The sequence below is a fragment of the Microcaecilia unicolor genome, chromosome 11 (genome assembly GCF_901765095.1).
Source record: "Microcaecilia unicolor chromosome 11, aMicUni1.1, whole genome shotgun sequence".
NCBI classification, from domain to species: Eukaryota; Metazoa; Chordata; class Amphibia; order Gymnophiona; family Siphonopidae; genus Microcaecilia; species Microcaecilia unicolor.
In genome coordinates this window covers 191,974,880-192,000,130 of record NC_044041.1, presented here as the reverse complement: position 1 = coordinate 192,000,130, position 25,251 = coordinate 191,974,880, and the positions used below count along the sequence as shown (strand labels likewise).

The 25,251-nt window shown below is 46.1% G+C and overlaps 1 protein-coding gene across 1 annotated transcript in view; it reads right to left on the bottom strand.

Annotated features, from left to right (window-relative positions):
* Positions 1-7,425: 7,425 nt before the first annotated feature.
* Positions 7,426-25,251, bottom strand: part of OPRD1 (opioid receptor delta 1) — a 51,512-nt gene continuing 33,686 nt past the window's right edge. The window contains exons 2-3 of the mRNA XM_030219066.1: positions 13,056-13,408; positions 7,426-7,958 (exon numbers count right to left, since the gene is read on the bottom strand). Of these exons, the coding sequence (XP_030074926.1) occupies positions 7,426-7,958; positions 13,056-13,408 (886 nt within the window). The remainder of the gene's footprint in view (positions 7,959-13,055; positions 13,409-25,251) is intronic.

Here is a 25,251-nt window from a genome sequence, read left to right as displayed (position 1 = left end):
GAAGTCCACTGCAGTGCCCCCTAGGGTTCCCGGTTGGTGTCCTGGCATGTGAGGGGGACCAGTGCACTACAAATGCTTGCTCCTCCCACGACCAAAGGGCTTGCATTTGGTCGTTTCTGAGATGGGCGTCCTTGGTTTCCATTATCGCCGCAAATCAGAAACGACCAAGTCTAGGGACGACCATCTCTAAGGACAACCTAAATTTCAAGATTTGGGCGTCTCCGATCGTATTATTGCAACGAAAGATGGACATCCATCTTGTTTTGATAATATGGGTTTCCCTGCCCCTCCATCGGGACGTTTTGCGAGGACGTTCTCAGCAAAACTTGGGCATCCCTTTCGATTATGCCCCTCCACGTGGTTTACAATTTATATTACAGGTACTAGTTCCAAAACGATACAGCTTTCAGCTGCTGGAACTTGTGAATAGATGTGCGATTGCACAATAGATGTCTGTGATGTCATCAGTCACTGTGAAGGCTGTTCTTAGTGCCATTGGCTAATGATCTCCATATATGCAAAAGCTTGTCTAAGACTTAAGCTGGATGGTGATGTCGGTACCACAACACCTCAAGAAATTCTAAAACAATATGACACAAGAGCTGTATAAATATAAATACACCACGATCACCCTCACACGTGGAGATCCCCATGATTGTCTTTCTGCTCCATTTATGACTTTTTTTTTTTTGCACAATATCTACTCTGCAGCGACAACCAGGTCATGACATGTGCTTTGTTCTGTTTGGCCCTGTTTGTCTGATCGAACTCATAAGGGGCTGCAGAGTAGCAAGTGGGCACTTACGTTCCAAATGTATTGTCTCAGCTTACTCACTCTTAAATTCACCACAAGCAAAATATGATAAATGGCAAATATTGAAGAAGTCAAACACAACGAGGGTGACAAAAGAAGGAACAGTAGACGATGTCGAACGAACAGTAGGCTTTATTATCACATCCAAGACGCGACACGAGCCGTGTTTCGGCCTAAAAAGGCCTTCTTCAGGAGTCTTTTGCTGGACGTAAGGTAATGCTTAGCTAGCCTTTGTGAAATTCATGTGGTGTATAACGCCTGACTGCTTCCTATTAGTGATAAGATTAAAAACGCTGCAGAGTACAAACTAGCTAAGCTTACTGTTCTTTCGACATCGTCTACTGCTCCTTCTTTTGTCACCCTCGCTGTGTTTGACTTCTTTGCACGTCTGCAAGGGTTGCTGTTCTTCTGTTTGCTTGCAAATACCAAAGACTCAGTGCTGGGGGCAGTGGGGCAAGAGTGCAGCTTTTACTGCAGTACTGACATGATGAGATGCCCAAAATATTCAGGCAAAACTTTGCAGTCTACAAACTCTCAGTGCACACTCATCTACCACCCCTACCCACCACTACCTTCTCCAAATTCAGTAAGAAAAACAAATTCAGCGTTCACATCAATCTCAGCTGCTTTGCTTCAGCTGCAGCGTTTTCGGATACCATGACAGTGCATTGCACAGATGTAAGTCCAAAGAATCTGCTTTGCCATTTTAGGAAAACCCACCTCCATGACGCCACCCCTTGAGTATCACCAGTTCCCTGAACGTGCCATTTTTTTGCCCGGATACTGCTGTACCATTTTGCATCCACATCTCCAGACTTTCTGTGACTGTTCTGCCGTTTCCAAATTCTTAGATTTTCATTTTGCTTTGAGTAAGGCAATAGTTAATGTAGTTATAAAAGCCCCCCCCCCTCCCCAAAAGCGTACTGTTCCCGAAGAACAATGCAAAATACATAACAATCAGTCACACCTCCCAGAGATGAAATTATAACCATCAGCTCCTGAAACTGTCAATGTGTGAAAGCAGCTGTTCTCTGCTTCTTGTTAGTAATATACATATATACAAGTCACTTCCAGGCCGCTGCCTGTCCTGGGCCTTTCTCCACAGAAATTCATGGAAACCTTCTCCTCCCCTGGTAACTTCAGGCTGGGCAGCGAGAAGAAACAGACAGATTAGGTACACTGTGCTCATTAAACTCAGTGCAATTCCAAGATGCCCGGAGGACATCTTCTAAAAGAAACCAAGACTTCAGCACACGGCTGGTGAGAAGGGTTATGCTCATTTCATTCTCTTAAAAATAACCCTGAGTCCCAACACCAACTTTCAGCAAGTGTTGGCATTGGTATGCCCTATGAGAGACAGAGCTGGATCTGCCCATTTGGCAAACTTTGCACTGCATCAGAAAACTAATTCTTAACCACCAGAGCATCCAGCCGCCCGCAGTGCCCACTAGCTCAGTGTTTTCCAACCCTGTCCTGGCCACACACCTAACAGGCCTGGTTTTCAGGATATCATGAGATAGATTTGCATACCTGGGAAACCTAGAGAATGCAAGTCTGTCTCGAGCATAATCATTGTGGTAATCTTGAAGGCCCAACTGGCTAAGATTGTCTTCAAGATAGCACTGAGAAATCGCACTAATACTGCTTTTCTACAGTTTTTGCAACCACATTCAAAGCGATTTATCTGGGGCAATGGAGGGTTAAGTGACTTTTACCCAGAGTCACAAGGAGCTGCAGTGGGAATCAATCCCAGCTCCCCAGGACCAAAGTCCACTGCACTAACCACTAGGCTACTCCTCCACTCCTTACTCTTTGGGATTCCGGAATCTTGCTATTCTTTGGGGTTCTACATGGAATGTTGCTACTCTTTGAGATTGTGCATGGAATCTTGTTAATGGGACTTGATATACCGCCTTTCTGTGTTTTTTTGCACCTACACTCAAAGTGATTTATGTGGTATATACAGGTATTTATTTGTACCTGGAGCAATGAGTTAAGTGACTTGCCCAGAGTCGTAAGGAGCTGCAGTGGGAATCGATCCCAGCTCCCCAGGACCAAAGTCCACTGCACTAACCACTAGGCTACTCCTCCACTCCACTCTAATGAACTCAGGGGCCCTTTTACCAAGCTGCGGCAAAAGGGGGCGGACGCCGGTTGTACACGCCCACCAAGGCCCCCCTTTTACCGCAGCTGGTAAAAGGGAAGTCACGCTTTCCTACACGAAATGGCCGCGTGACAAGTAAAGCACTTGCCGCGCGGCCATTTTGGGGAGGGGGGAGCGCTTACCGCCACCCATTGAGCTGGCAGTAAGGGCTTCTGCGTTAACCTGGCGGCACACTGCCCGATTACCGCCGGGTACACTTCAGCGCTACTAAAATTAATACATTTTTGTAGCGACAGAAATGATGGCGTGCTAGAAGTGGAAAGTACTGCCAGGCTGCTGCGATAGCCCAGCGGTACTTCCTGTATAGTGAGTGGTAAGTTACCTCCGCTTAGTAAAAGAAGCCCTGAGTTTTCATCTTTTATTTCAAAGCTCTGTTGCTACATAATTAACTTTTTTTTGCTCTAAATGTGAGGTTTAGCCCTTCCACTTTGACAAGGATCCAAATGGTTTCCTGTCTCCAGTGGGGGGGAGGGGAGGGGTGTGGCAGGGCATTAGCCCCTTTCCCCCCTCCCTGATTGTATATGCAGAACAGCCTGATCTCAGAAGGAACATCCAGATGTAATTGCTGAGTATTTATGGTAGATAATATGAATTCTAGATCAATTTCGTGGCTTTCCAAAATTGGAGTTAAACAGCCTCATGGAGCCCATTCTGGGGTCCGTGGAAGATTCCTTCAAGAGCTGACATCAGTAGGTGATGCCTCCCTCTTGATGCCCATATGCTATTTTAATAAAGTAATTAAATTATGAATGAATTTAATATAAACAATATGGTCTGAATGGAGTTTAATATGAGCAGCGGCACTTCAAGGAAACAGTTTCACATCTCAGCCACAATCATTCCCAGAAAACCAAAAGGTAAACTCAGGTCTGTCATTTTGAGGTTCTACCACAGCGATCGCCACCAGAATTCAACTGTCTTTACTGGTTTTGATACATTTTCTGCCCAATTTTGTGTATGACACTTAAATCAGAAAAAGGATGTCCAAGTCAGGAGGCTCAGCATTTGCAATGCATTTTTACAATAAAACTTGCTAAATGCAGAGCCTTTTGTAAAATACATATAAAGACACAAAAATATATGTATTTGGTGGCACATAAAACCCAAAGATTCATTTAAAAAATCCCACACACATTCCAAAACAATAAAATAAAACAGAATAGCATCACTCAGAGGTTTGTTTACATAAGTAGCAACACTTACACGCGTTAGTCAGAAAAGTGATCACCGCCATTTAGACATATAAGTAGATTTTTGCAAAACTGCATGTCTAAGGGGAGCTGATGAATAGCCAACCTCCAAGCCTCAAATATTTTGCTTTTTGGAGTGGTTTCGAGTACCAGAGAAATAAACATCGCGGCCCTTTTACTAACCCACGGTAGGGTCTATGAGCATGCAGCGCACACCCAAATGAGACTAGCGCCAGGCCAGCGTGCCCTCCTGGTGGTAATTTCAGATTTGGCATGCGCCCATAATGTGTCTATGAATGACTTATTTCTTTCCTCCTACGTGCGCCGGTTCTGGCGGTAATGGGCACTTGGTGCAGGGGCATAGCCAGACACCCAATTTTGGGTGGGCCTGGGTACAAGATGGATGGGCAGAAGAACTCTGCCTTGTCCCACAAGTGATTTGGTCTCTTCCTCTTTCACCTGCATGCCGTATGATTTCTCAAACACCCCCCCTCCTCTGCATACCTTTTAAATAGCAGATTTTCACCGGCAGGGAGCAGCAGCTAATACACACTGCTCATGTTGACCCCACATCCTTCCCTGTGATGCAACTTCCTGTTTCTGTATAGGCAGAAATACATCAGAGGGAAGGCTGTGGGGCCGCTGCAGATGAAGGTCTGCTATTTACAAGGTATGCAGGAGAGACAATTGTTGGGAGTTTGACTGCTGGGGCTTGGGGGATCCCTGCCAGCCACATCATAGGTGTGCTGCTACTGGGTGGGCCTGAGCCCAAAGTGGGTGGGCTCAGGCCCACCCGGGCCCACCCTTGGCTATGCCACTGACTTGGTGCACGCCGACCGGTCCCCACACATGTAGCGCATGAGCCTTTACCGCTGGATCAATGGGTGGCGTTAAGGGCTCAGGCCGGTTTTGGGAGCACGCTGGTTTCATTTTACCACAGGCTCTTTTTACCATCCTGTTAGAAAAAGCCATTTTTTTTGTAGGTGCAATAAAACCTGGCCTGGCGTGCATCCAATGCATGTGCCTACCAGGGGCGTAGCCAGACCTCGGTGGGAGGGGGGCCAGAGCCTGAGGTGGGGGGGCACTGTTTAGCCGCCTCCCCCTGCCGCTGACCCCCCCCCGCCACTTTGGACACTCCCACCACTGCAACCGCAAACCCCACCGCCGCATCAGGTACCTTGTTTGCATGTAGCCCCATGCAGGACGTAAGGCGTCAGAAACAGATGATCACACAACGAAGGCGCCGGAGTCGACCGGCGCTGAAGAAAACTCTTCGGCTGGCGGGGTTTGGGGACCCTCGCCAGCAAACAAGGTACCTGATGCAGCGGCAGGGCAGGGGGTCAAATGTAGAGGGGGCCAGGGCGTAATCTGTGGGGGCCCATGCCCCCGTGGCCCCATGTAGCTACGCCCCTGGTGCCTACACTACCGCAGGCCACTTTTTACCGCGGCTTAGTCAAAGGGCCCCATAATTCCTTGCTCAATCTCTTTTCCAAACTCCAGGTCCAAATGAGCAGACTTGTAAGTGCTGATGGGGAAATGTTTTAAAGTATATGTGTATTCATTTGCAAAATAGGGAATGCGCATTTACTTTCAAGGTGTGCAAATCACACTCAGAAACACACACACACACACACACGCTCCCTTCAGCTCCTTGCATGCCACCCGCAAACATGCATAAGTACTGCCTCTTCTAAAGTCACCACATATGCATGCATTCCAATTTACATATGCAAATGGAGTTTTTTTAAACACATGCAGACACCTCTTTTATGGGACCAACAGAAGAATTATCCACCTATGACAATGTGGTACAGGTATTTTCCAAGGCCGCAGAGGTCCCATTTTCAGATGTAACTACAACATCATTTTGAATATTTTGGATATTATGTCAAGACAGGTAGTGCAACCTACAGCGTTTTTGCAAGACTAATATGAATCCTAAAATGTTGCACTTCTATGAAATGCACAAACAAAAAAAGCAACACTGGGCCTTCAAGACTGAGACAACAGGAGTATTTTATTGACAAGTGACCCGACACGGGCCGTGTTTCGGCGTTAAACAACGCCTGCCTCAGGGGTCAGGGTCTGGATATAATTTGTTTAAAATGATATATGTGTCCAATGTCTCGGAAAGTAAACAGAGAAGATCTTTACAACCAAACTCGCCTGTCAGAATATACAACAGCGATGTAGAGTGAAGAACCCCCGTATAAGCCTTTTCTTTAGTTTGGTTGTAAAGATCTTCTCCGTTTACTTTCCGAGACATTGGACACATATATCATTTTTAACAAATTATATCCAGACCCTGACCCCTGAGGCAGGAGTTGTTTAACGCCGAAACACGGCCCGTGTCGGGTCACTTGTCAATAAAACGCTCCTGTTGTCTCAGTCTTGAAGGCCCAGTGTTGCTTTTTTTCGTTTGTGCACTTTCCCTGTATGCTGTTTACCCTCTCTGTTTGGTTTGCACTTCTATGAAATAAAAGATGAGGATCTCTCAGTGAAACCTTCCACTACCCCTACGAATGGATTTTTGGACACCTTTGGCGGCTGAATGCTCTGGTGGTAAGTGAATATGGGTTTTTATCCTGATATCCTTTGGGAAACCACTTTTTTTTTTTGCTTCCTAACTGCTTTGATTCCGTACTAAGATCCCCCCCCAAATGCCCACTTCTGCACTTTAGACTTCATTAAGAAAGTCATGATCTGAAAAGTTTATCGGGTACTGCCGCTCACCTTTCATTTCCCTTAATGCAAAACTCTTGCTGTTCTCCTCTTTATAGTAAATTGATGATCAGTGAAAAGAGTGATTAAAGAAATTCTCTTCTTTTTGACACTTTCAGGAGATCAGTTGTCTCTCCTCTTCTGTTCCTTTTTTAGTCTTCAAAATCTTTTTTTTGGCTGTCCAAAATCTTTTTTTTTTTCTTCTAATTTACTATTAACATTAAATTGTGTTTAATTCTTCTTTATCCTTCTTTATAAATTGCCTTTTTTCTTTTTTTCTTCCATTGGAACTCTGATCACATATATCAACCCTCCCATAGGAAGTCTGTAGAATATTTGATTCTTTAAAAAAGAGTCCAATCAAAAGAAAGCATTACTGAGGTTTCCTATTCCTTATCCTTTCCCTCTCTGTCATCCCCCACCCCCACCCCCCAGTCACTGGGTTAAAATTCTGTGGTGGTGATTTGGGTAATTTCTGATTGAAGTTCATCTTCTGTCCTGCAGCGGGAACCGCGTTGGCGGTTGTCCATGCCTAGTCATACCGGCTTGTTCAGTACCTCTGAAGGGGTGCAGGTGGACACCCGTTCCCTAGTAGCATTCTTAGCCCGGGTGAAACTATTCTGCTCCATCCTTGAGCGGAAGGGTAGGCAGAACTCTCGGAAACATCTCTTGAAGTTCTCGTCCAGGAATGCGTAAAGGACAGGGTTGAGGCTACTGTTGGTGTAGCCCAGAGCAATGCAGAAGTGCCAGCTGGCTACCACAAATGGATTCTTCTTATCAATGTCCACCAGGGTCCAGACAATGACAAAGATGTGGATGGGTGTCCAGCAGATGATGAAGGCTGCCACGACCACCAGCACCATCCGGGTGATTCTACGTAGGTTACGGTCTTTTTCTTTGGAGCCTGAGAGGAGACGCACACTCTTGAGGCGGAGGATCATGAGGCCGTAGCAGACCGTGATCACCAGGACAGGCACCACGAACGCAAAGATGAAGACGCAAATCTTGGTTACAGTGTCCCAGTACCAGTCAGGGTTGGGAAACTGGAGGGTGCAGATAATAGTTCCAGCTGCAAAAGAGGAACAAAAGCAAATACATTTCTTTGAACATAAGAACATCCATTCTGGGTGGGGGAGGGGGTTCTATCTATTCCAAAATCTGACGTGCCATAGTGGCCAACAATTGGTGCTTACAGGAAGACTAAAACTGGTGAGACATGTAGATTGGTCAAGCCCTGTCAAGACCTCCCAGTTTCCAGCAGACACAATTTGCGGAAACTCCTTCATTTCAACTTTCTCTTTGTGAAAAGAAGTCGAAATAAGTAACGTTATCATTTTAACTGGAGGTGGCAAAGTTCTCATGGACATGATTCTTTGTTGGAAATCATCTTAAAATCAGGATGTCTTTGAATTTATGAGATGTCTACTTTCTGCTACTGGAACATTCATCACTCCAAAACACAGCTCTTCAGTGGTGTAAGGCAGTGGTTGTAGAGCATTATATTTGGTTGCCTGCTGGGAGTTACCAGGATAGTTACCCAGTTAACTTAGCCCAGCCTTTTTGCTGTCCTAAGTTAACCAGGAGTTATCTGGGTACCTCATAATGTTGGCAGTGCCTAGGTAATTCCTGGCTCCACTCCAGCTCTGCCCCGGACCATCCTGGAGCTAACCAGATAGGGCCAGGGTGGTCTGCCTAAATATTCAGTTGCACTACCAGGGTATGTGGCACTGAATACCCGGGTTTGTCCTGGTTAAATCCTTTTGAATATTGACCCCTTAGTTCCTAATGACTATGATAGTTATAATAGCCATATCTGTTTATGTGGAGGTGTATTTTCAAAGCACTTAGACTTGCAAAGTTACGCGGAGGGGCATTTTCGATATGACGTCTAAGTCTGAATTTAGACGTTTTGCAGAAAACCGTCCAAAATCTGAATAGGAAAGAAGTTCATTTTCAAAAAAGAAAAAGTCTATCTTTTGTTTTCGAAAATACTGTTTCTAACAAGGTTTTGTGCTTTAGATATGATAGAGGTCTATAAAATAATGAGAGGAGTTGAACGGGTAGATGTGAAGCGTCTGTTCACTCTTTCCAAAAATACTAGGACTAGGGGGCATGCGATGAAGCTACAATGTAGTAAATTTAAAACGAATCGGAGAAAACGTTTCTTCACTCAACGTGTAGTTAAACTCCGCAATTCGATGCCAGAGAATGTGGTAAAGGCGGTTAGCTTAGCGGAGTTTAAAAAAGGTTTGGACGGCTTCCTAAAGGAAAAGTCCATAGACCGTTATTAAATGGACTTGGGGAAAATCCACTATTTCTGGGATAAGCAGTATAAAATGTTTTGTACATTTTTGGGATCTTGCCGGGTATTTGTGACCTGGATTGGCCACTATTGGAAACAGGATGCTAGGCTCGATGGACCTTTGGTCTTTCCCAGTATGGCAATACTTATGCACTTTTTTTGGTCCATTTTCAAAAAATAAAAATAAAACGTCCAAATGAAAAATGTAGAAAATCAAGTCACTGGGATGTAGGAGGGGGCCAGCATTTTTAGTAGACTGGTCTCCCAGACATCCCAGGAGATAAATGGGGCACCCTAGCGGGCACCGCAGTGGACTTCCAAAACATGGTCCCAGGTACACATCTCATCATTGCTCCCTTACCTTGTCTGCTGAGCCCCCCAAACCCACCCAAAACACACTGCCCACAACTGCACACCACTACAATAGCCCTTATGGGTGAAGGGGGCACCTATATGTGGGTACAGTGGGTTTCTGGTGAGTTTTGGAGGGCTCACAGTTTCCACCACAAATATGACAGGTAGAGAGAGATAGGGACCAGAGTCCCCCACGCCATGGTGCACTGCACTGACCACTACACTACTCCAGGGACCTGCATGCTGCTCTAATAGACCTGGCTCTAACATCTGAGACAGTCATAGAAGCTGCTAAATCATATTTGTATTTAGATTTGTGGGGGGGTGGGAAGGGGTCAGTGACCACTGGAGGGGTATTAGGGGGTCACCCCTGATTCCCTCCAGTGGTCATCTGGTCATTTAGGGCACCCTTTTGTCCCTTATTCGTTATAAAAACAGGTCTAGCTCAAAACATCGTAGATTTAGTCCTGGACACTTTGGTTTTGGTCTATTATGGCTGAAAAACGTCCAAGTGTTAGGAATGCCTAGATCCCACCCTTAAAACGCCCCCCTGAGATGCCCCTTGTGATTTGAATGCACTTCTGATGGACTTTATAGAAAAAACATCTAAAAACTGGTTTTGAAAATACCAATCTGGATGTTTTTGTGAGAAAAAAACGTCCAAATGTAGATTTATGCCACTTTTGGGATGTTTTTCTCTTTTGAAAATGAGCTCCTTAGTAACCTGTGGAACTTTGTAAGCCTAAGTGCTTTGAAAATCAGTACCTAATAGTGTCTCTCTGAAGCTTTTTCTAGATAAATCAAAACAATTTTAAAAATGCCTTCTGGTGACTGCAGGGGCGTAGCCAGACTTCGGTGGGAGGGGGGTCCAGAGCCAGAGGTGAGGGGGCACATTTTAGCTCCCCCCCGGCGCTGCCGCCCCCCTCCATTGCCAACCCCGCCGCTGCCGCCACCACCAACTTTGCCCCCCCTGCCGACGACCCTCTCGACCCCCTCCTGCCGCCAACCCGCCGTCGCCTACCTTTGTTGGCGGGGGACCCCAACCCCCACCAGCCGAGGTCCTCTTCTTCCCGCAAAAGGCTTCCTTCTGTTTCTGACGTCCTGCACGTACACAACGTGCAGGACGTCAGAAACAGAAGGAAGCCTTTTGCGGGAAGAAGAGGACCTCGGCTGGCGGGGGTTGGGGTCCCCCACCAGCAAAGGCAGGCGACGGTGGGGGGGGGGTCGAGAGGGTCGGCGGCAGGGGGGTCCAGGGCCAAATCTACAGGGGCCCAGGCCCCCTCTGGCCCCACGTAGCTACGCCAGTGGGTGACTGCAGTCCTTCCCTTGCCGTTTGCAGACATGATTCCATGTACTAGAGCATTACTGTGCTGCAAGTAATTATAAAATGAAGACTGATGTGACATCTCAAGCACTAAACTGGACAAGTAGGGACATTTAAGGGTTAATGCAGTGGTTCTCAACCAAGTCCGTGGGACATCCCAAGGGCCAGATAAAATAAATGGTTGTCAAATTTAGGTGTCTTAATAGAATAGCGCTTAGCACTAGATTCTATATGTCACGCCTAAAATATTGGCGCGGAAATGAAATTCGCCTAAGCGTATTTTATAAAGCACGCCTTAACTTATAAGCCTAAATTTCGCGGTCTACGCGGTCTACGCGGTGTGTAGACTATGCTGAGGGCTGCTCCATGCAACTAAATTTCATCACGGCCAATTACGCACAAGTAAAACTTGGTGTAAATCTTGATGCCTAAATTACGTGCGGACTGGGCTTATTCTATAACAATGCGCATAGATTTTAGAAATGCCCATGACCCACCCATTCCACACCCATGGCCATGCCCGCTTTTCAACTACACAATTTAGCATTTACACACAGCCAGTTCTGCGCATAAATTCTAAGTAATGCCAATTAGTGCTGATAATTGGTTGTTAACATCCAATTATCAACACTGATTTACCTTGTTAACCAATTAGCTCATGCACATTGGGGCCCTTTTACTAAGCTGCGGGAAAAAGGGCCCTGCGCTGGCAGCGGGGGCCAGTTTTCCCGCGCACCAGGGCCCTTTTATTGCAGCGGGTAAAAAGACACCAGGCACACATGACAATGCGGTAAGAGAACTCTTATCGCGTGGCCATGCGACAGAGAGACCTTACCGCCACCCATTGAGGTGTTGATAAGGGCTCCCGCGCTAACCTGATGGTAACCAGGCAGTGCCTGGCTATGCCTGATTACCGTCAGGCTACCACCATGCAAGTCATTTCGGAGGGGGGGGGGTTCTTTCTCCCCTGGAAATGGGCTTACCGCGGCTGAAAGGGTCCCATTGCTATGGAATACACTGTGATTTCTGTGCAGAAATCTCAGCGCAATATATAGAATCCCGGGGTTATTGTGGAGTCCCATGGCCAACTTTGGATGCGAGGACTTATGCCTGCTGAAATGTAGTGTAAATCCTAGTGCACAAGTTGGACAGATATCCCCCCCCCCCCCCCATGCCCCTCTCATGGCCACACCCCTTTTTGGATTATGCAAAAGACAATTTAGGTGCACAGTGATAGCACACACACAGGCAGATCCACATGCAAATTCAAATTAATGACAATGAATGCCAATAATTGACATCTCGTTAACTCATCTGCTCTGTTGGGCACCCAAGTTTGAGCATGTCAGTCAGGTTTTCTGGAAATCCACAATGAAGATGCATGAGGTAGATTTGTGTACAATGAAAGCAGTGCATGCAAATCTGTCTCATACATATTCACTGGGGATACCTTGAAACTAGAGATGCTCCCCCCCCCCCCCCCCCGATATGCAGCACTGTTTAACCAGCCAGAAACAGCTCCTGGCCGGTTAAATAGCCACACTGGTCAGTGTTCAGTGGCTAACTGGTTACATCTTATGGTATGACTGGCTATTTGCGAATATTCACTGCATCGCCGACTACGTTTGGCAGCCAAATCAGGCCACAGAAATAGCAGGCCTATATTCGGCCATTTTAAACTTAACTGTCCTGCACTGAATATTGGCTTGACTAGCTAAGTTGAAACCTGCCAAAAATAAGCTGGATATTCAATGCATACCCTACCGATCCAACTTAAATGCCTAATCTCTGCAACACAACCAAACTAAAGCACGTAATGGACATAACACAACTCTTCCGTTCTCTGATTCCCTAATGTGGCTGTGCCATATGAACTTGATCTTACCACAACATCACCCTGTATTTGTTCACACCGGAGTCTGCAAAGGCCTCTCCGGTACTACGTAAGCCACATCGAGCCTACAAATAGGTGGGAAAATGTGGGATAAAAATGTAACAAATAAATAAATAAATGCCGATCAGTGGAAACAGCCCGATATTGAATATCCGGTCTGACCATCAACCGTGGGAGTTAGCCAAGATGCCTCCCTTGGACTGAATATCGGCCCCCTTGGTTTTGTCCTGAGGACTGGGTTGAGAACCCCTGGGTTAGAGGATGGAAGAGGAAAAAGTGAATCTGCTCCTACCCTTGTCCGTCTTGGTAACTGCCATGACCATGATTGGTACTCCAATAATGGAGGAGAGAATCCAGATGCAGACGTTGATGATCTTGGCCTTCATGGGCGTGCGGAAGTCCAGTGCCTTGACGGGGTGACAGACGGCCACGTAGCGGTCCACGCTCATCATGGTCAAAGTGAAAATGCTGGTGAACATGTTGTAGTAGTCGATGGACAGGACCACCTTGCAGAGATGCTCACCAAAGGGCCATGTTTCCATTAGGTATTTGGCACTCTGGAATGGCAAGGTGCTGGTTGCCAGGGCATCAGCCAGCGCCAGATTGAAGATGTAAATGTTGGTGGCAGTCTTCATTTTGGTGTACCTGGCAATACAATTTTTAAAATAAGCAAATCATTTCATACGATCAATTGGATTTTATGTGTTAAGTGAGCTTATTGTCTGTCGATTGCTATTTTTTATTATTATAAAACATCTTTTTCAAAATTCTATAGAGTTATTTAACACATTGGCACATGTCAGAAAAGGACAGTTATTTTTTTTAATTTAAAAAAACCCCTAAGTTAATAGCAGGCATAAATAAGGGGTTGAATACAACATCCTGTGAGTTGCCTGTGGAACTGTACAGCTCACAAATTAACTGTGACTTATTATTATTATTATTAGTAGGTTTTATTTACCTCCTTTTTGAAGGAGTTCACTCAAGGCGATGTACAGTAAGAATAGATCAAACATGAGCAATAGACAATTGCAGCAGTAAAAATATTCCATCAACAATACAAAGTATGGCATGGAGGGGCATAATCGAACGCGAACGCCTATGTGTAAGAACGTCCATCTCCGAGACCGGGTCCGTGAAGGGGCGGGCCGAACCGTATTTTCGAAAATATGGACGTCCATCTTTTTTTTTCGAAAATACCATTTGTACCAGGCGAATGCATTGGATTTGGGCGTTTTTTGAGCTGGGCGTTTTTGTTTTTTAGCGATAATTGAAACCGAAGCGGCCCAGCTCAAAAACGAACAAATGCAAGACTTTGGGTCGTGGGAGGGGCCAGGATTCGTAGTGCACTGGCCCCCCTCACATGCCAGGACACCAACCGGGCACCCTAAGGGGCACTTTTAAAAAATATAAAAAACCATTAAAATACCTCCCAGGTGCTTAGCTTCCTTCCCTTGGGTGCTGAGACCCCCAAATCCCCCCCAAAACCCACTCCCCATAACTCTACGCCATTATTATAGCACTTATGGGCTGAAGGGGGCACCTAGATGTGGGTACAGTGGGTTTTGGGGGGGGTGTTTAGAGGGCTCCTATTTACCACCACAAGTGTAACAGGTAGGGGGGGGATGGGCCTGGGTCCACCTGCCTGAAGTCCACTGCACCCACTAACAACTGCTCTAGGGACCTGCATACTGCTGTGATGGACCTGGGGATGACATTTGAGGCTGGCATACAGCTGGAAAAAAAAGTGTTTAAAGTTCGTGTTTTTTTGGTGGGAGGGGGTTAGTGACCACTGGGGGAGTCAGGGGAGGTCATCCCCGATTCCCTTCGGTGGTCATCTGGTCATTTAGGGCACTTTGTTGGGACCTGTTCGTGAAAAAAAAGGGTCCAACAAAAGTGTCCTAAATTCTCGCTAAAAACGCCTTTATTTTTTCGATTATCGGCCGAGGGCGTTCATCTCTGCTCAGCCGATAACCACGCCCCAGTCCCGCCTTCACCACGCCTCCAACACGCCCCCATCAACTTTATTCGTTCCCGCGACGGAGTGCAGTTGAAAACGCTCAAAATCGGCTTTCGATTATACCGATTTGGGCACTCGCGAGAGAAAGACGTCCATCTCCCGTTTCAGGTCAGAATATAGGCGTTTTTCTCTTTCGATTATAAGCAGGATGGTATACTACTTGCAATGACAACACAATACGTACTAGAACATTATAACTGGTAGTGAAGGGTAAGGCAAAGTTGTAACATATAGATGGGTAAGAAAGTAGGAAGAATTAGAAAGTAAGGTGACTGATTTGAAGAAAGTTGCACATGTAGGAGTGGAGTGCAGGACGTCAGACTCACAGAAACAGAATGAAACCTTGCTCCGGAAGAAGAGGACCTTGGCTGGCGGGGGTTGGGGTCCCCCGCCAGCTAAGGTAGGAGACAGTGGCAGCGTGGGAGGTTTGGCGGTGGGAAGGGGGGTTGAGAGGGTCGTCAGCAGGGGGGGGCAAAGTTGTTGTTGGTGGTGGTGGTGGCGGCGGTGGCAGGTCAGCAATGGCAGGGGGGTTGGCGGCTCCGGGGGGGGGGCTAAAATGTGCCCCCTCACCTCGGGCACTGGACCCCCCTCCTGCCGAAGTCTGGCTAAGCCCCTGCGCTATACAGGGTTCTTTTACTAAGCTGCAGCAAAAGGGGGCCTATGCTGACATCAGCTCATGTTTATGACGCCTGCTGAAGCCCCCTTTTTCCATAGCGGGTAAACGGCTGGGTTTTTAAAAAAATGAAATGGCCATGTGGCAAGTGAAGCTGTGCGGCCATTTTGGGGAGGGGGGGGAAGCACTTACTGCCACCCTTTGAGGTGGCGTAAGGGTTCCCACGCTAACCTGGCGGTGACCGGGCAGCACGTGGCACTGCCTGAGTACCACCAGGTAAACACCAGCACTACAGAAATAAAAATATTTTTGTAGCGTCGGAAATGGCACATGCTGGAGGTGGGAACTACTGCCGGGCTGCTGCAGTAGCTTGGCAGTACTTCTGGTTTAGCGAGTGGTAAGCCCGCGTTGGGCTTACCGGCGCTTAGTAAAAGACCCTTCCCCCTACATTTCCTGATGATCTGACGCTCAGTCAGCAAAACTAGCAAAGGAATCTCGCTCATTAATAGCAATGGTTTTCAAACTTTACATAGAATGTTCTTTCTTAGCAGACAACTTGTCATTCATTTCTAGGACTTCAGCATTTTATCAATTACTGCACTCCCCCCACCCCCCAAATATTGCTTTTATTTATTTATATTTTGCTCACACCTTTTTCAATAGTAGCTCAAGGTGAGTTACATTCAGGTACTCTGGGTATTTCTCTGTCCCAGGACGGCTCACAATCTAAGTTTGTAGCTGAAGCAATGAAGGGTTAAGTGACTTGCCCAAGATCACAAGGAGTAGCAGTGGGATTTGAACTGGCCACCTCTGGATTGCAAGACCGATGCTTTAACCACTAGGCCACTCCTCCACGTTTTATCAATGCCTGTGCCAAACATTCATATGTATCACCTCCACCTCCAAGCTCTGTGATAGCATCACCAACAATGCACTATCTGCCGAATTCTGTATAGGTTGTCCCAAGTTAGGTGCACAGTTTTGGGCACGAATTGCAGATCTGCATGTAAACTAATTAGCTGAAAACAATAAATTATTGGCATTAACAAGCACTTAATTAGCAGTAATTAGGTGTTGCATGTGGACACGCCTATTCTCCATTCTATAACATGCATGCCTAAATTTCACAGCATTCAACTCGAAAGGGGGAGTGGCTATGGGAGGGGAAGTGTTCCCAAAAATTAGGCACAATGTTACAGAATACTTGCATTTGTGCACTTAACTCCTATCAGTTGGGCGTGAGTGTTTACACCAGCCTTTGTTGAAGTAAATGCTTGCATGCAAAGTTAGTGCAAAATTTGTATTCTTTAAAGGTTGCTCTGCACTGAGCATCCTTTACAAAGAGTAGCCATACTGGGTCAGACCAATGGTCCAACTAGCCCAGTATCCTGTTTCCAACAGTGACCAAGCCAGGTCACAAGAACCTGGTAGTAGCAACATTCCATGCTACCAATCCCAGGGCAAGCAGTGGCTTCCCTCCCCCCCCCCCCCCATGTCTATCTCAATAGCAGACTATGGACTTTTCCTCCAGGAACTTGTCAAAATCTTTTTAAAACCCAGATACGCTAACAGCTGTTACCGCATCCTCCGGCAACGAGTTCCAGAGCTTAACTATTCGTTGAGTGAAAAAAATATTTCCTCCTATTTGTTTTTAAAGTATTTCCACGTAACTTCTTTGAGTGTCCCTAGTCTTTGTACTTTTGGAATGAGTAAAAAAAAATTGCCTATCTTTGGGTACCATTTATTGAATTTCCGTCGATGAGACCTTAGGGCATACGATAACTAAGATGGCCGCCTCCTGTCTCCATTTGGTTGTTCAAGCAATATTACATTTTTATGAAACAAAGGCATCTGAAAATGATCAAAACACCTGAGAGACCTAAAACTGAGGATATGAGTGTTTATTTTTATGCTTTGTAGTTGACTGTACTGTCCTATTAACTGAAGGAATTGCCTTCTGCTCGTACAGCCCCGGGAGACTGTTCTAGAGGGCTGGAAATGAGAATGATGATGGCAAAAGGTTCTTTGAAGACAGAAGAAAGAGAAATGTTAATAAGGCAAAAGTGACTGCAAAACTTCCTTGATCAGCTTCAATTTTCAACATATTATTTTTCAATGTGCAAAAGCACACTTGAAACCATTTGGAAATGTGTTACTCATGTAGCCCGCTGTTCTAATTTTTTTTTTTTTCAGTGCCTAATTATCTCTCGCATCAACTGACAAATCATCTGCTGCTTCATTTTGCAAGTTTGCGGGTGGGAAAGAAGATGTGCAGATGTGGGCAGTGGAAAAGGACAATAAGAAGGCAACGAGAGATCTCAACGAGTTCACAAAAATTAGATTACGGCTCTCAGGTGAAATCTGGGAAGCACAGATCAGAATCCATGATTACGTTTGCTTCCGCTTTTGCTAATGGGAGCAGAAGAAATGTTTGTCCCGTAGGTGACACAGCCCACAGGGCCGGATTTAACAGTTTGGTGCCCATAGGTAGGACTGGAGAGTGAGTGATGGGGAAGGAGGCGAGTTCTGCCAGAGACTGGAACAGAGATGCCAAGTTACTCAGTTCCGGGAGGGAGACTTTTTGACCAGTCCTGGTTTGGAGCATATATCTTGAAGCAATGTAATATCTTAGGGTGCAGTGAAATCTGGGCTTAACATGTGGTATTGCGGGATTTTACCATGTGCTAAGCCCAGATGTACCATGGCATCCTTTAGGGCTTTTTCTTAATTTGTTATTTCAGGTCTTGTGCTAATATTCTAATTAGCGCATGATACCTGCAGAAATTTAACATGGCAACACTTACCATCTCTTATTTCGGAGGCACTACAGCTTCTGCGTTAACCCTATGTTAGCCAGTTAGCACACTCTGGGGTCTTTTTCCTGAGGTGCGCTAAAAAATGGCTTGCGGTAGTGTAGGCGCGGGTTTTGGGCATGAGCCAATCCATTTTTTAGCGCACCTGTATAAAAGGCTGATTTTTTGCCTAAAATGGATGCAATGAAGCTACAAAGTAGTAAATTTAATACAAATTGGAGAAAATATTTCTTCACTCAACGTGTAATTAAACTCTGAAGTTTGTTGCCACAGAATGTGGTAAAGGTGGTTAGCTTAGCGGAGTTTAAAAAGGGTCTGGACGGCTTTCTAAAAGAAAAGTCCATAGACCATTATTAAATTGACTTGGGAAAATCCACTGCTTATTTCTGGGATAAGCAGCATAAAATGTATTGAGCTTTTTTGGGATCTTGCCAGGTACTTGTGGCCTGGATTGGCCACTGTTAGAAACAGGTGCTGGGCTTGATGGACCTTTGATCTGTCCCAGAGTGGCAGTACTTATGTATTTAAGCGCCAAGCATGTTCTCCCTAATTGCTTTCGCTCTAACTGCATGCATACGATTTGCATACCATTTCCTTTCAACATTGGGAGCTAATTTTCTCTGCTGTTCTGGTGGTATAATTTCTGTGCTGTTGTCTTACCGCAGGAGTTCTGAACATTGGGGCACAAGAACTTAACATCCTTTAGTAAAAGGGCCTCTTAGTCTCTTATTCAACCATTGAAATTATAGAGTGATGCATTGAACGTCATGGATTATTGATTATACTGGACTCAGAAATAATTGTAGCAATTTTTACAAAAAACAATTGCCTACTGAAACTTGCCCAGTTCGGAGATGCAGATCTGGTCCCCTTCTCCTTTTTCTGAACATTGCCAGCTTGGACAAAAGAAATGTTAACTGGTCAACCACCTCTAAACAGAAAGGCAGAGCTGATACAAAGGAAGGTCATAGAGAACTGATAAGGCCTGAAACTGAGACGAAAGAATTCACACAGAAAAAAAAGACTTGGGTGGCATAAAACAATTACTATCATTCTGCAGGTACAGGACATATTTGTCTCTTCAATAGGTCTCAATAAAGTGGCTAACGGTATTCAACTCTCTGCAGGTTGACAATAAATAAAAAGCACGGGCTGTCCTCAGGACAGACAATTCATTCGAAGACAATAGGTCTAAAAAACTGGGCAGAGACTTATCAAGGACCCTTCTGAACATTAATAGATGTGTATCTGAGCACTTGACTGCTAAGAAACAAGCCAGGTGCTAAAGACGAGATTTAATCTACATAGACATCATATGAAAGATGCCAGTGTCAACCAGGATATCACCTCTGTGGGACAGCACTTTACAAAACCAGAACACTGAATCAATGATTTTATTGTGAGAATACTACAAGGAAACTTGAAGACAATCCAGGAACGTAAGATCTTTGAAGTCAAAATGATGAAATATTTCTACACCCACCAGATAGGACTTAACAAAGATCTGGGTTTTCTAGCCCATTATAAACCATAAAATTCTACTGCTTTGTCACCCTCTTATCTACCATCCATCTATTCCTGTCTCCCACCCACCCAGCTCCCCCTGTTTCTCACCTAACCCACCCCACACTCTTCCTGTGAGACTGTCATTGGAATGCTTTTGTGTTTCACTTATATATTCTGATATTTGTCAACATTTGCTTATTTCCGATCTGAAGAAGAAGGGTTACCTTCGAAAGCTAATCAAAAATGCATTTAGTCCAATAAAAAATGTATCATCCTATTTTCTTGTCTCTGTTTTCTTTTATTTCTATTTATTACCTTTAAAAATGGACTAACATGGCGACTGCATCACTATCCTCCATTTCAAATCCCAGAAAGAACCAGCTTCTCTTCCATCTCCAGAACCAGGTATAACCAGTTTTCAACTTTTCTTGCATTGTGATTGGATTGCTACCCAACATGTGACCTCAGCCCAACAGGACAATTATGAGTAGACCTTACTCCTCTCTCTTTAACTCTTCACCTATGAGGAGGGCAAGACCCTCTCCATTCTCATACCTTTCCACTCTGTAAGACTCACCATCAGCTTCCCCTCTGCAAGCAAGAGAACATCACTGCAGGACTTAATAGAACTTGCTATACTGCCTTTTCTGATGACGGTTTACAGTATCAACACAGTTGAAAAGAGAGAAAAGAACTCCGTAAAAAAAATAGGACAGTTTCAAGCAACAACAGAGTTCATTCAGAAATTCCAGAGAAATAAAGGAGTGGAGGAGTGGCCTAGTGGTTAGAGCACCAGTGGTCTTGCAATCCAGAGGTGGCCGGTTCATATCCTACTGCTGCTCCTTGTGATCTCGGGCAAGTCACTTAACCCTCCATTGCCTCAGGTACAAACTTAGACTGTGAGCCCTCCTGGGACAGAGAAATATCCAGAGTACCTGAATGTAACTCACCTTGAGATTCTACATGGAATGTTGCTACTATAGGAGATTCTACATGGAATGTTGCCACTTTTTGAGATTCTGGAATGTTCCTACTATTTGAGATTCTAGATGGCATGTTGCTAGTGGAGGAGTAGCCTAGTCGTTAGTGCAGTGGAACATGGAATGTTGCTACTATTTGAGATTCTACACAGAATGTTGCTAGTGGAGGAGTGGCCTAGTGGTTAGAGCACCGGTCTTGCAATCCAGAGGTGGCCGGTTCATAATCCCGCTGCTGCTCCTTGTGATCTTGGTCAAGTCACTTAACCCTCCATTGCCTCAGGTACAAACTTAGATTGTGAGCCCTCCTGGGACAGAGAAATATCCAGTGTACCTGAATGTAACTCACCTTGAGCTACTACTGTGTGAGCAAAAAATAAATCAATGTTGAGCAGCAACAAACAGAAGGAGAACATCTGGACCTGGAGCTTGCTATAATTACCAATCCCAGGGGCCCTTCTACCAAGCTGCAGTAAAAAGATGCTGGCATCAGCATATGTTTTACACATGCACCAAGGCCCCCTTTTACCACAGCTGGTGAAAGGGAAGGTCTTATTTTCCTGCAGGAAATGACCAGGCGACAAGTAAAGCAGTTGACACGCAGCCATTTCAGGGGAGGGGGAGCCCTTACCGCCACCCATAGAGATGGCGGTAAGGGCTCCTGCACTAACCCGGCGGTAACCGGGCAGTGATTACCACCGGATACAGTCTGGTGCTACAAAGATAAATACATTTTTGTAGCGCCGGAAATGATGGCGCAGTAGGGGTGGGAAGTACTGCCGGGCTGCTAAGGTAGCCTAGCGGTACTTCTGTTATAGCGAGCGGTAAGTTCCCCTCTGCCTTTTCCCTCAGTCCTTGTTTGTGCAAGCTTGTTGTTGTATCCTGTTACCTGAGGAAGTCCCCTCAGTTCTGAGCCCTGATTCCTGGTCCCTGCTAGTCAAGCTTGCTTTGGAGTCCTATTCCCTGTGTGAGTTCCTATATCCTGTAAGTCCTGCCGGCTGCCCGCACCTAGGGGCTCAACCCCTAGGGAACGGCGGTCAAGTGCAGGTGAAGTCTTGTTCCAGTCCGAGTGTTCTAGTCTGGTGTGTTCCTGCTTTGCTTATCTATAATCTAGACTGCCCACCTTGACATTTCGTCCTTTAGATTGTAAGCTCCTTTGAGCAGGGACTGTCCTTCTTTGTTAAACTGTACAGCACTGCGTAACCTTAGGAGCGCTTTAGAAATGTTAAGTAGTAGTAGTAGTACTATATTTGCAGTCCCTGTCTTGTTGGTGTTTAGCCCAGTTCTGGTTGGGTTTTTTTTGCCTGCCACTGCCGCTCTATGGCTGTGGTCCAAGGGCTCACAGTTTTCCCTTGAGAGGCCTGACACATTGTTTTGGAATACGCTTTGATTTCCACACAATATATAGAATCCAGGGGTCTATGTTTATATGGCCTGCAGTGTCACTGTGAGAAAGATTGCGCTATATCCTTTTTTACTACCTACTACAATGTCAGTCCTATGTGCGAGCTCAAGTCTTGCTGTGGGAGCACGCTGAGGGCGTTAAGAAAGAATGAATGATGGATGTGGAATTGCAATTATCCCCCCTGATTTTTCTGGCAGTCTCAAGGCAAATTTATTTACAGAAGAGCTGGATGGCTTCCATTAATGAATCTCTAAATCAGAGCTGAAGCAATTCACATTCAGTGCCAAAAGAGAGAAACCATGTGCCTGGACAGCTAATTGTAGGCATGTTCTTACACAGAAAAGACAAGTGCATCCAGAAAACCCTGTGATTGCAGCTCAACCAGGCAACAGACAGCAGACTGCAGACCTTAGGAAAAGCAACACGAAAGCTCTTTTTCCTTTTCGAGTTCAAGGAACAGCAGGAAGGGTCCAGGTTCTAATCGAATCTAGATAGCAACAATGACATAGGAAGGGGGGGGCGGTGGGGCGGTCCGCCCCGGGTGCACGCCGCTGGGGGGGTGTCAGCTCTGCTGGTTCCCTGCTCCCTCTGCCCCGGAACAGGTTACTTCCTGTCAGGGGTGTATCTGAGGTTCGGCGGTAGGGGGGGCAGGGGCTAGAGTGAGGGGGCACATTATAGCCCCCCCTACTGCCGTCAGCCGCCCCCTACCGCCGTCAACCCCCCCCACCGCCGTCAACCCCCCCACCGCCGTTAACACTCCCTCCCTCCCCCGCCTACCGCTGTCACCTACCCCGAGGTCCGCTTCCTCCGGCTTTTTAAAATATTGCTTCAGCTGGCGGGGGACCCCAACCCCCCGCCAGCCCAGCCGCGATCTTTAACTTTTTCATCCTCGTCGTGCAGCGCGCCGTGAAAGCTGCATGCATCTTTAGATTCATTTGGATGGAGTCTGACGTCGCAGCACGTTGACGTCCCCTGCCAGCTGAAGCAATATTTTAAAAAGCCGGAGGAAGCGGACCTCGGGGTAGGTGACGGCAGTAGGCGAGGGAGGGAGGGTTAACGGCGGTAGGCGAGGGAGGGAGGGTTAACGCCGGTAGGGGGGTCCGGGGCAAAATCTGCGGGGGCCCAGGCCCCTGTGGCCCCACGCAGATACGCCCCTGCTTCCGGTTCCGGGGCAGAGAGAGCAGGGAACCAGCGTAGCTGACGCAGCTCCCAGCGACATGCACTCGGGGTGGTTCGCCGTCCCTCGCCGCTTTCTTACGTAAGTACATGCTCCGGGGAGGGGGGGTGCACTTTGGAGGGGGGAGGGTGTGCTTCAGAGGGGGGAGGGTGCGCTGTGCTGCACCCGGGGGGGGGGGGGGGCCCGCCCCATATGTCAGCTGTCCTCGCTACGGCACTGGATAGCAGTCTAGAGAACAGTGACAGTGCATGTTGTCAGCTGTTTTCTGCAAGCATGATGATGCAGTATCCACAATCCAACTTTAGGTGAAGTTAGAAATTACAGAGCACCTGGCAGGGGCGTAGCCAGACACCCAATTTTGGGTGGGCCTGGGCCTAAGATGGGTGGGCAGAACTCCAACCTGTCCCACAAGTGATTTTGTCTCTCCCTCTCTCGCCTGCATGCCATATGGTCTCGCAAACATCCCCCCTCCCCCACATACCTTTTAAGTAGCAGTTGAAAATTACTCACTGGCTCCGGTCAGACTATTTATCTGGGTCGTAGCAGCTGCTACTCAGATAAGTAGCATTGAATTTTAGGCCCTATATTAGTAAGTTGTTGTATTGTGTACGTATTGTGTTGACATTGTAAGTAGTCTACTGTGCCATACTTTGTATTGTTGTTCGAATATTTTTACTGCTGTAATTACCTATTGCTCATGTTTGATCTATTCTTACTGTACACCGCCTTGAGTGAATTCCTTCATAAAGGCGGTAAATAAATCCTAATAAATAAAAATAAAATAAAACGTTGTGATGTAGACATTGGCTCTTTTCGACTCTTCGGAGTTTAGCAGGAATCTTCTTTATACCTAACATAATCTGCTTAAGTATCACAGGTACAGAAGTAATATGTTTCCTTGCTATGGCTCAGTGCACACAATAATTACCAAAAGATGTATAATTCAAAGAAAGCAGGACTCAATGAATCATTTTCCAGAAGCCAATCAAATTATCGGAGCATGTAGAAGGTTCACATATAGTTACTCTATATCACAGACTACCCAGAGCTGCTTATCTGTGGAAGGGCTTCTCAACCCAGTCTTTTGGACACACCCAACCAGTTTGTTTTTCAAGATATCCGCAATGAGGCACCCCGACATAATAGACCATACAAAAAAAAACCCGACAAAAAACCCCCAACAAAACAGACTAAAACCAAAACAGACCATGACAAAAAAAAAACCCGACAAAAAACCCCCACAACAAAACAACCCAAGACAAAATAGACTCTTAATCAAGCTGGATTACGTTTTCAAGCAGATTTATGATTCTCACTAGATACCAAGTGTGGATAGTGAAGTCAAGCCGTAGGCAGGTGCCAGGATTTTCAAGTGACAAGCCGTGGACTTTCTCAGTAATTTATGGCTCCTCCACTTCTTTGTACCCTTCAAATTCGTACCATTCAAAAATAAATCTATTTCATCAGGCCCTTTTGTCGGGAGTCTATTTTGTCAGAGACTTTTATGTCGGGAACTTTTTTTCTTTGGCGCTTTTTTGTCTGGTTTCTTTTGTCTGGTTTCTTTTGACCCGGTGCCCCACAATTAATACACATGAGATAAACGTGCATACATTGTTTCCATTGTATGCAAATCTGTCTCATGCATATTCATTGTGGATATCTTGAAAACCAGACAGGCTTGGTGTGTCCTGAAGACTGGGTTGAGAATGCCTGATCTGTGGGGATGTATGGGGCATGAGTGATTTTGTGTGTGTGATTCTGGATGTGAGTGTGGGTTGGGGAATAGAGAGGGTATAGGTTGTGTGTTGGGGGGTACAGGAGTTGAGGGAAGTTGTGGGCTTCTTATCCCTGTCCTGCTGTACTCAACTCATCCCTTCTACCCTCTTTAACTCTTCCATCTCCCTCCCCTCTGCCACCCTCTTCACTCTTCCTTGCCACCTCCTTGCATTTTCCCTTTACCCCCTTGCCACTCACTCT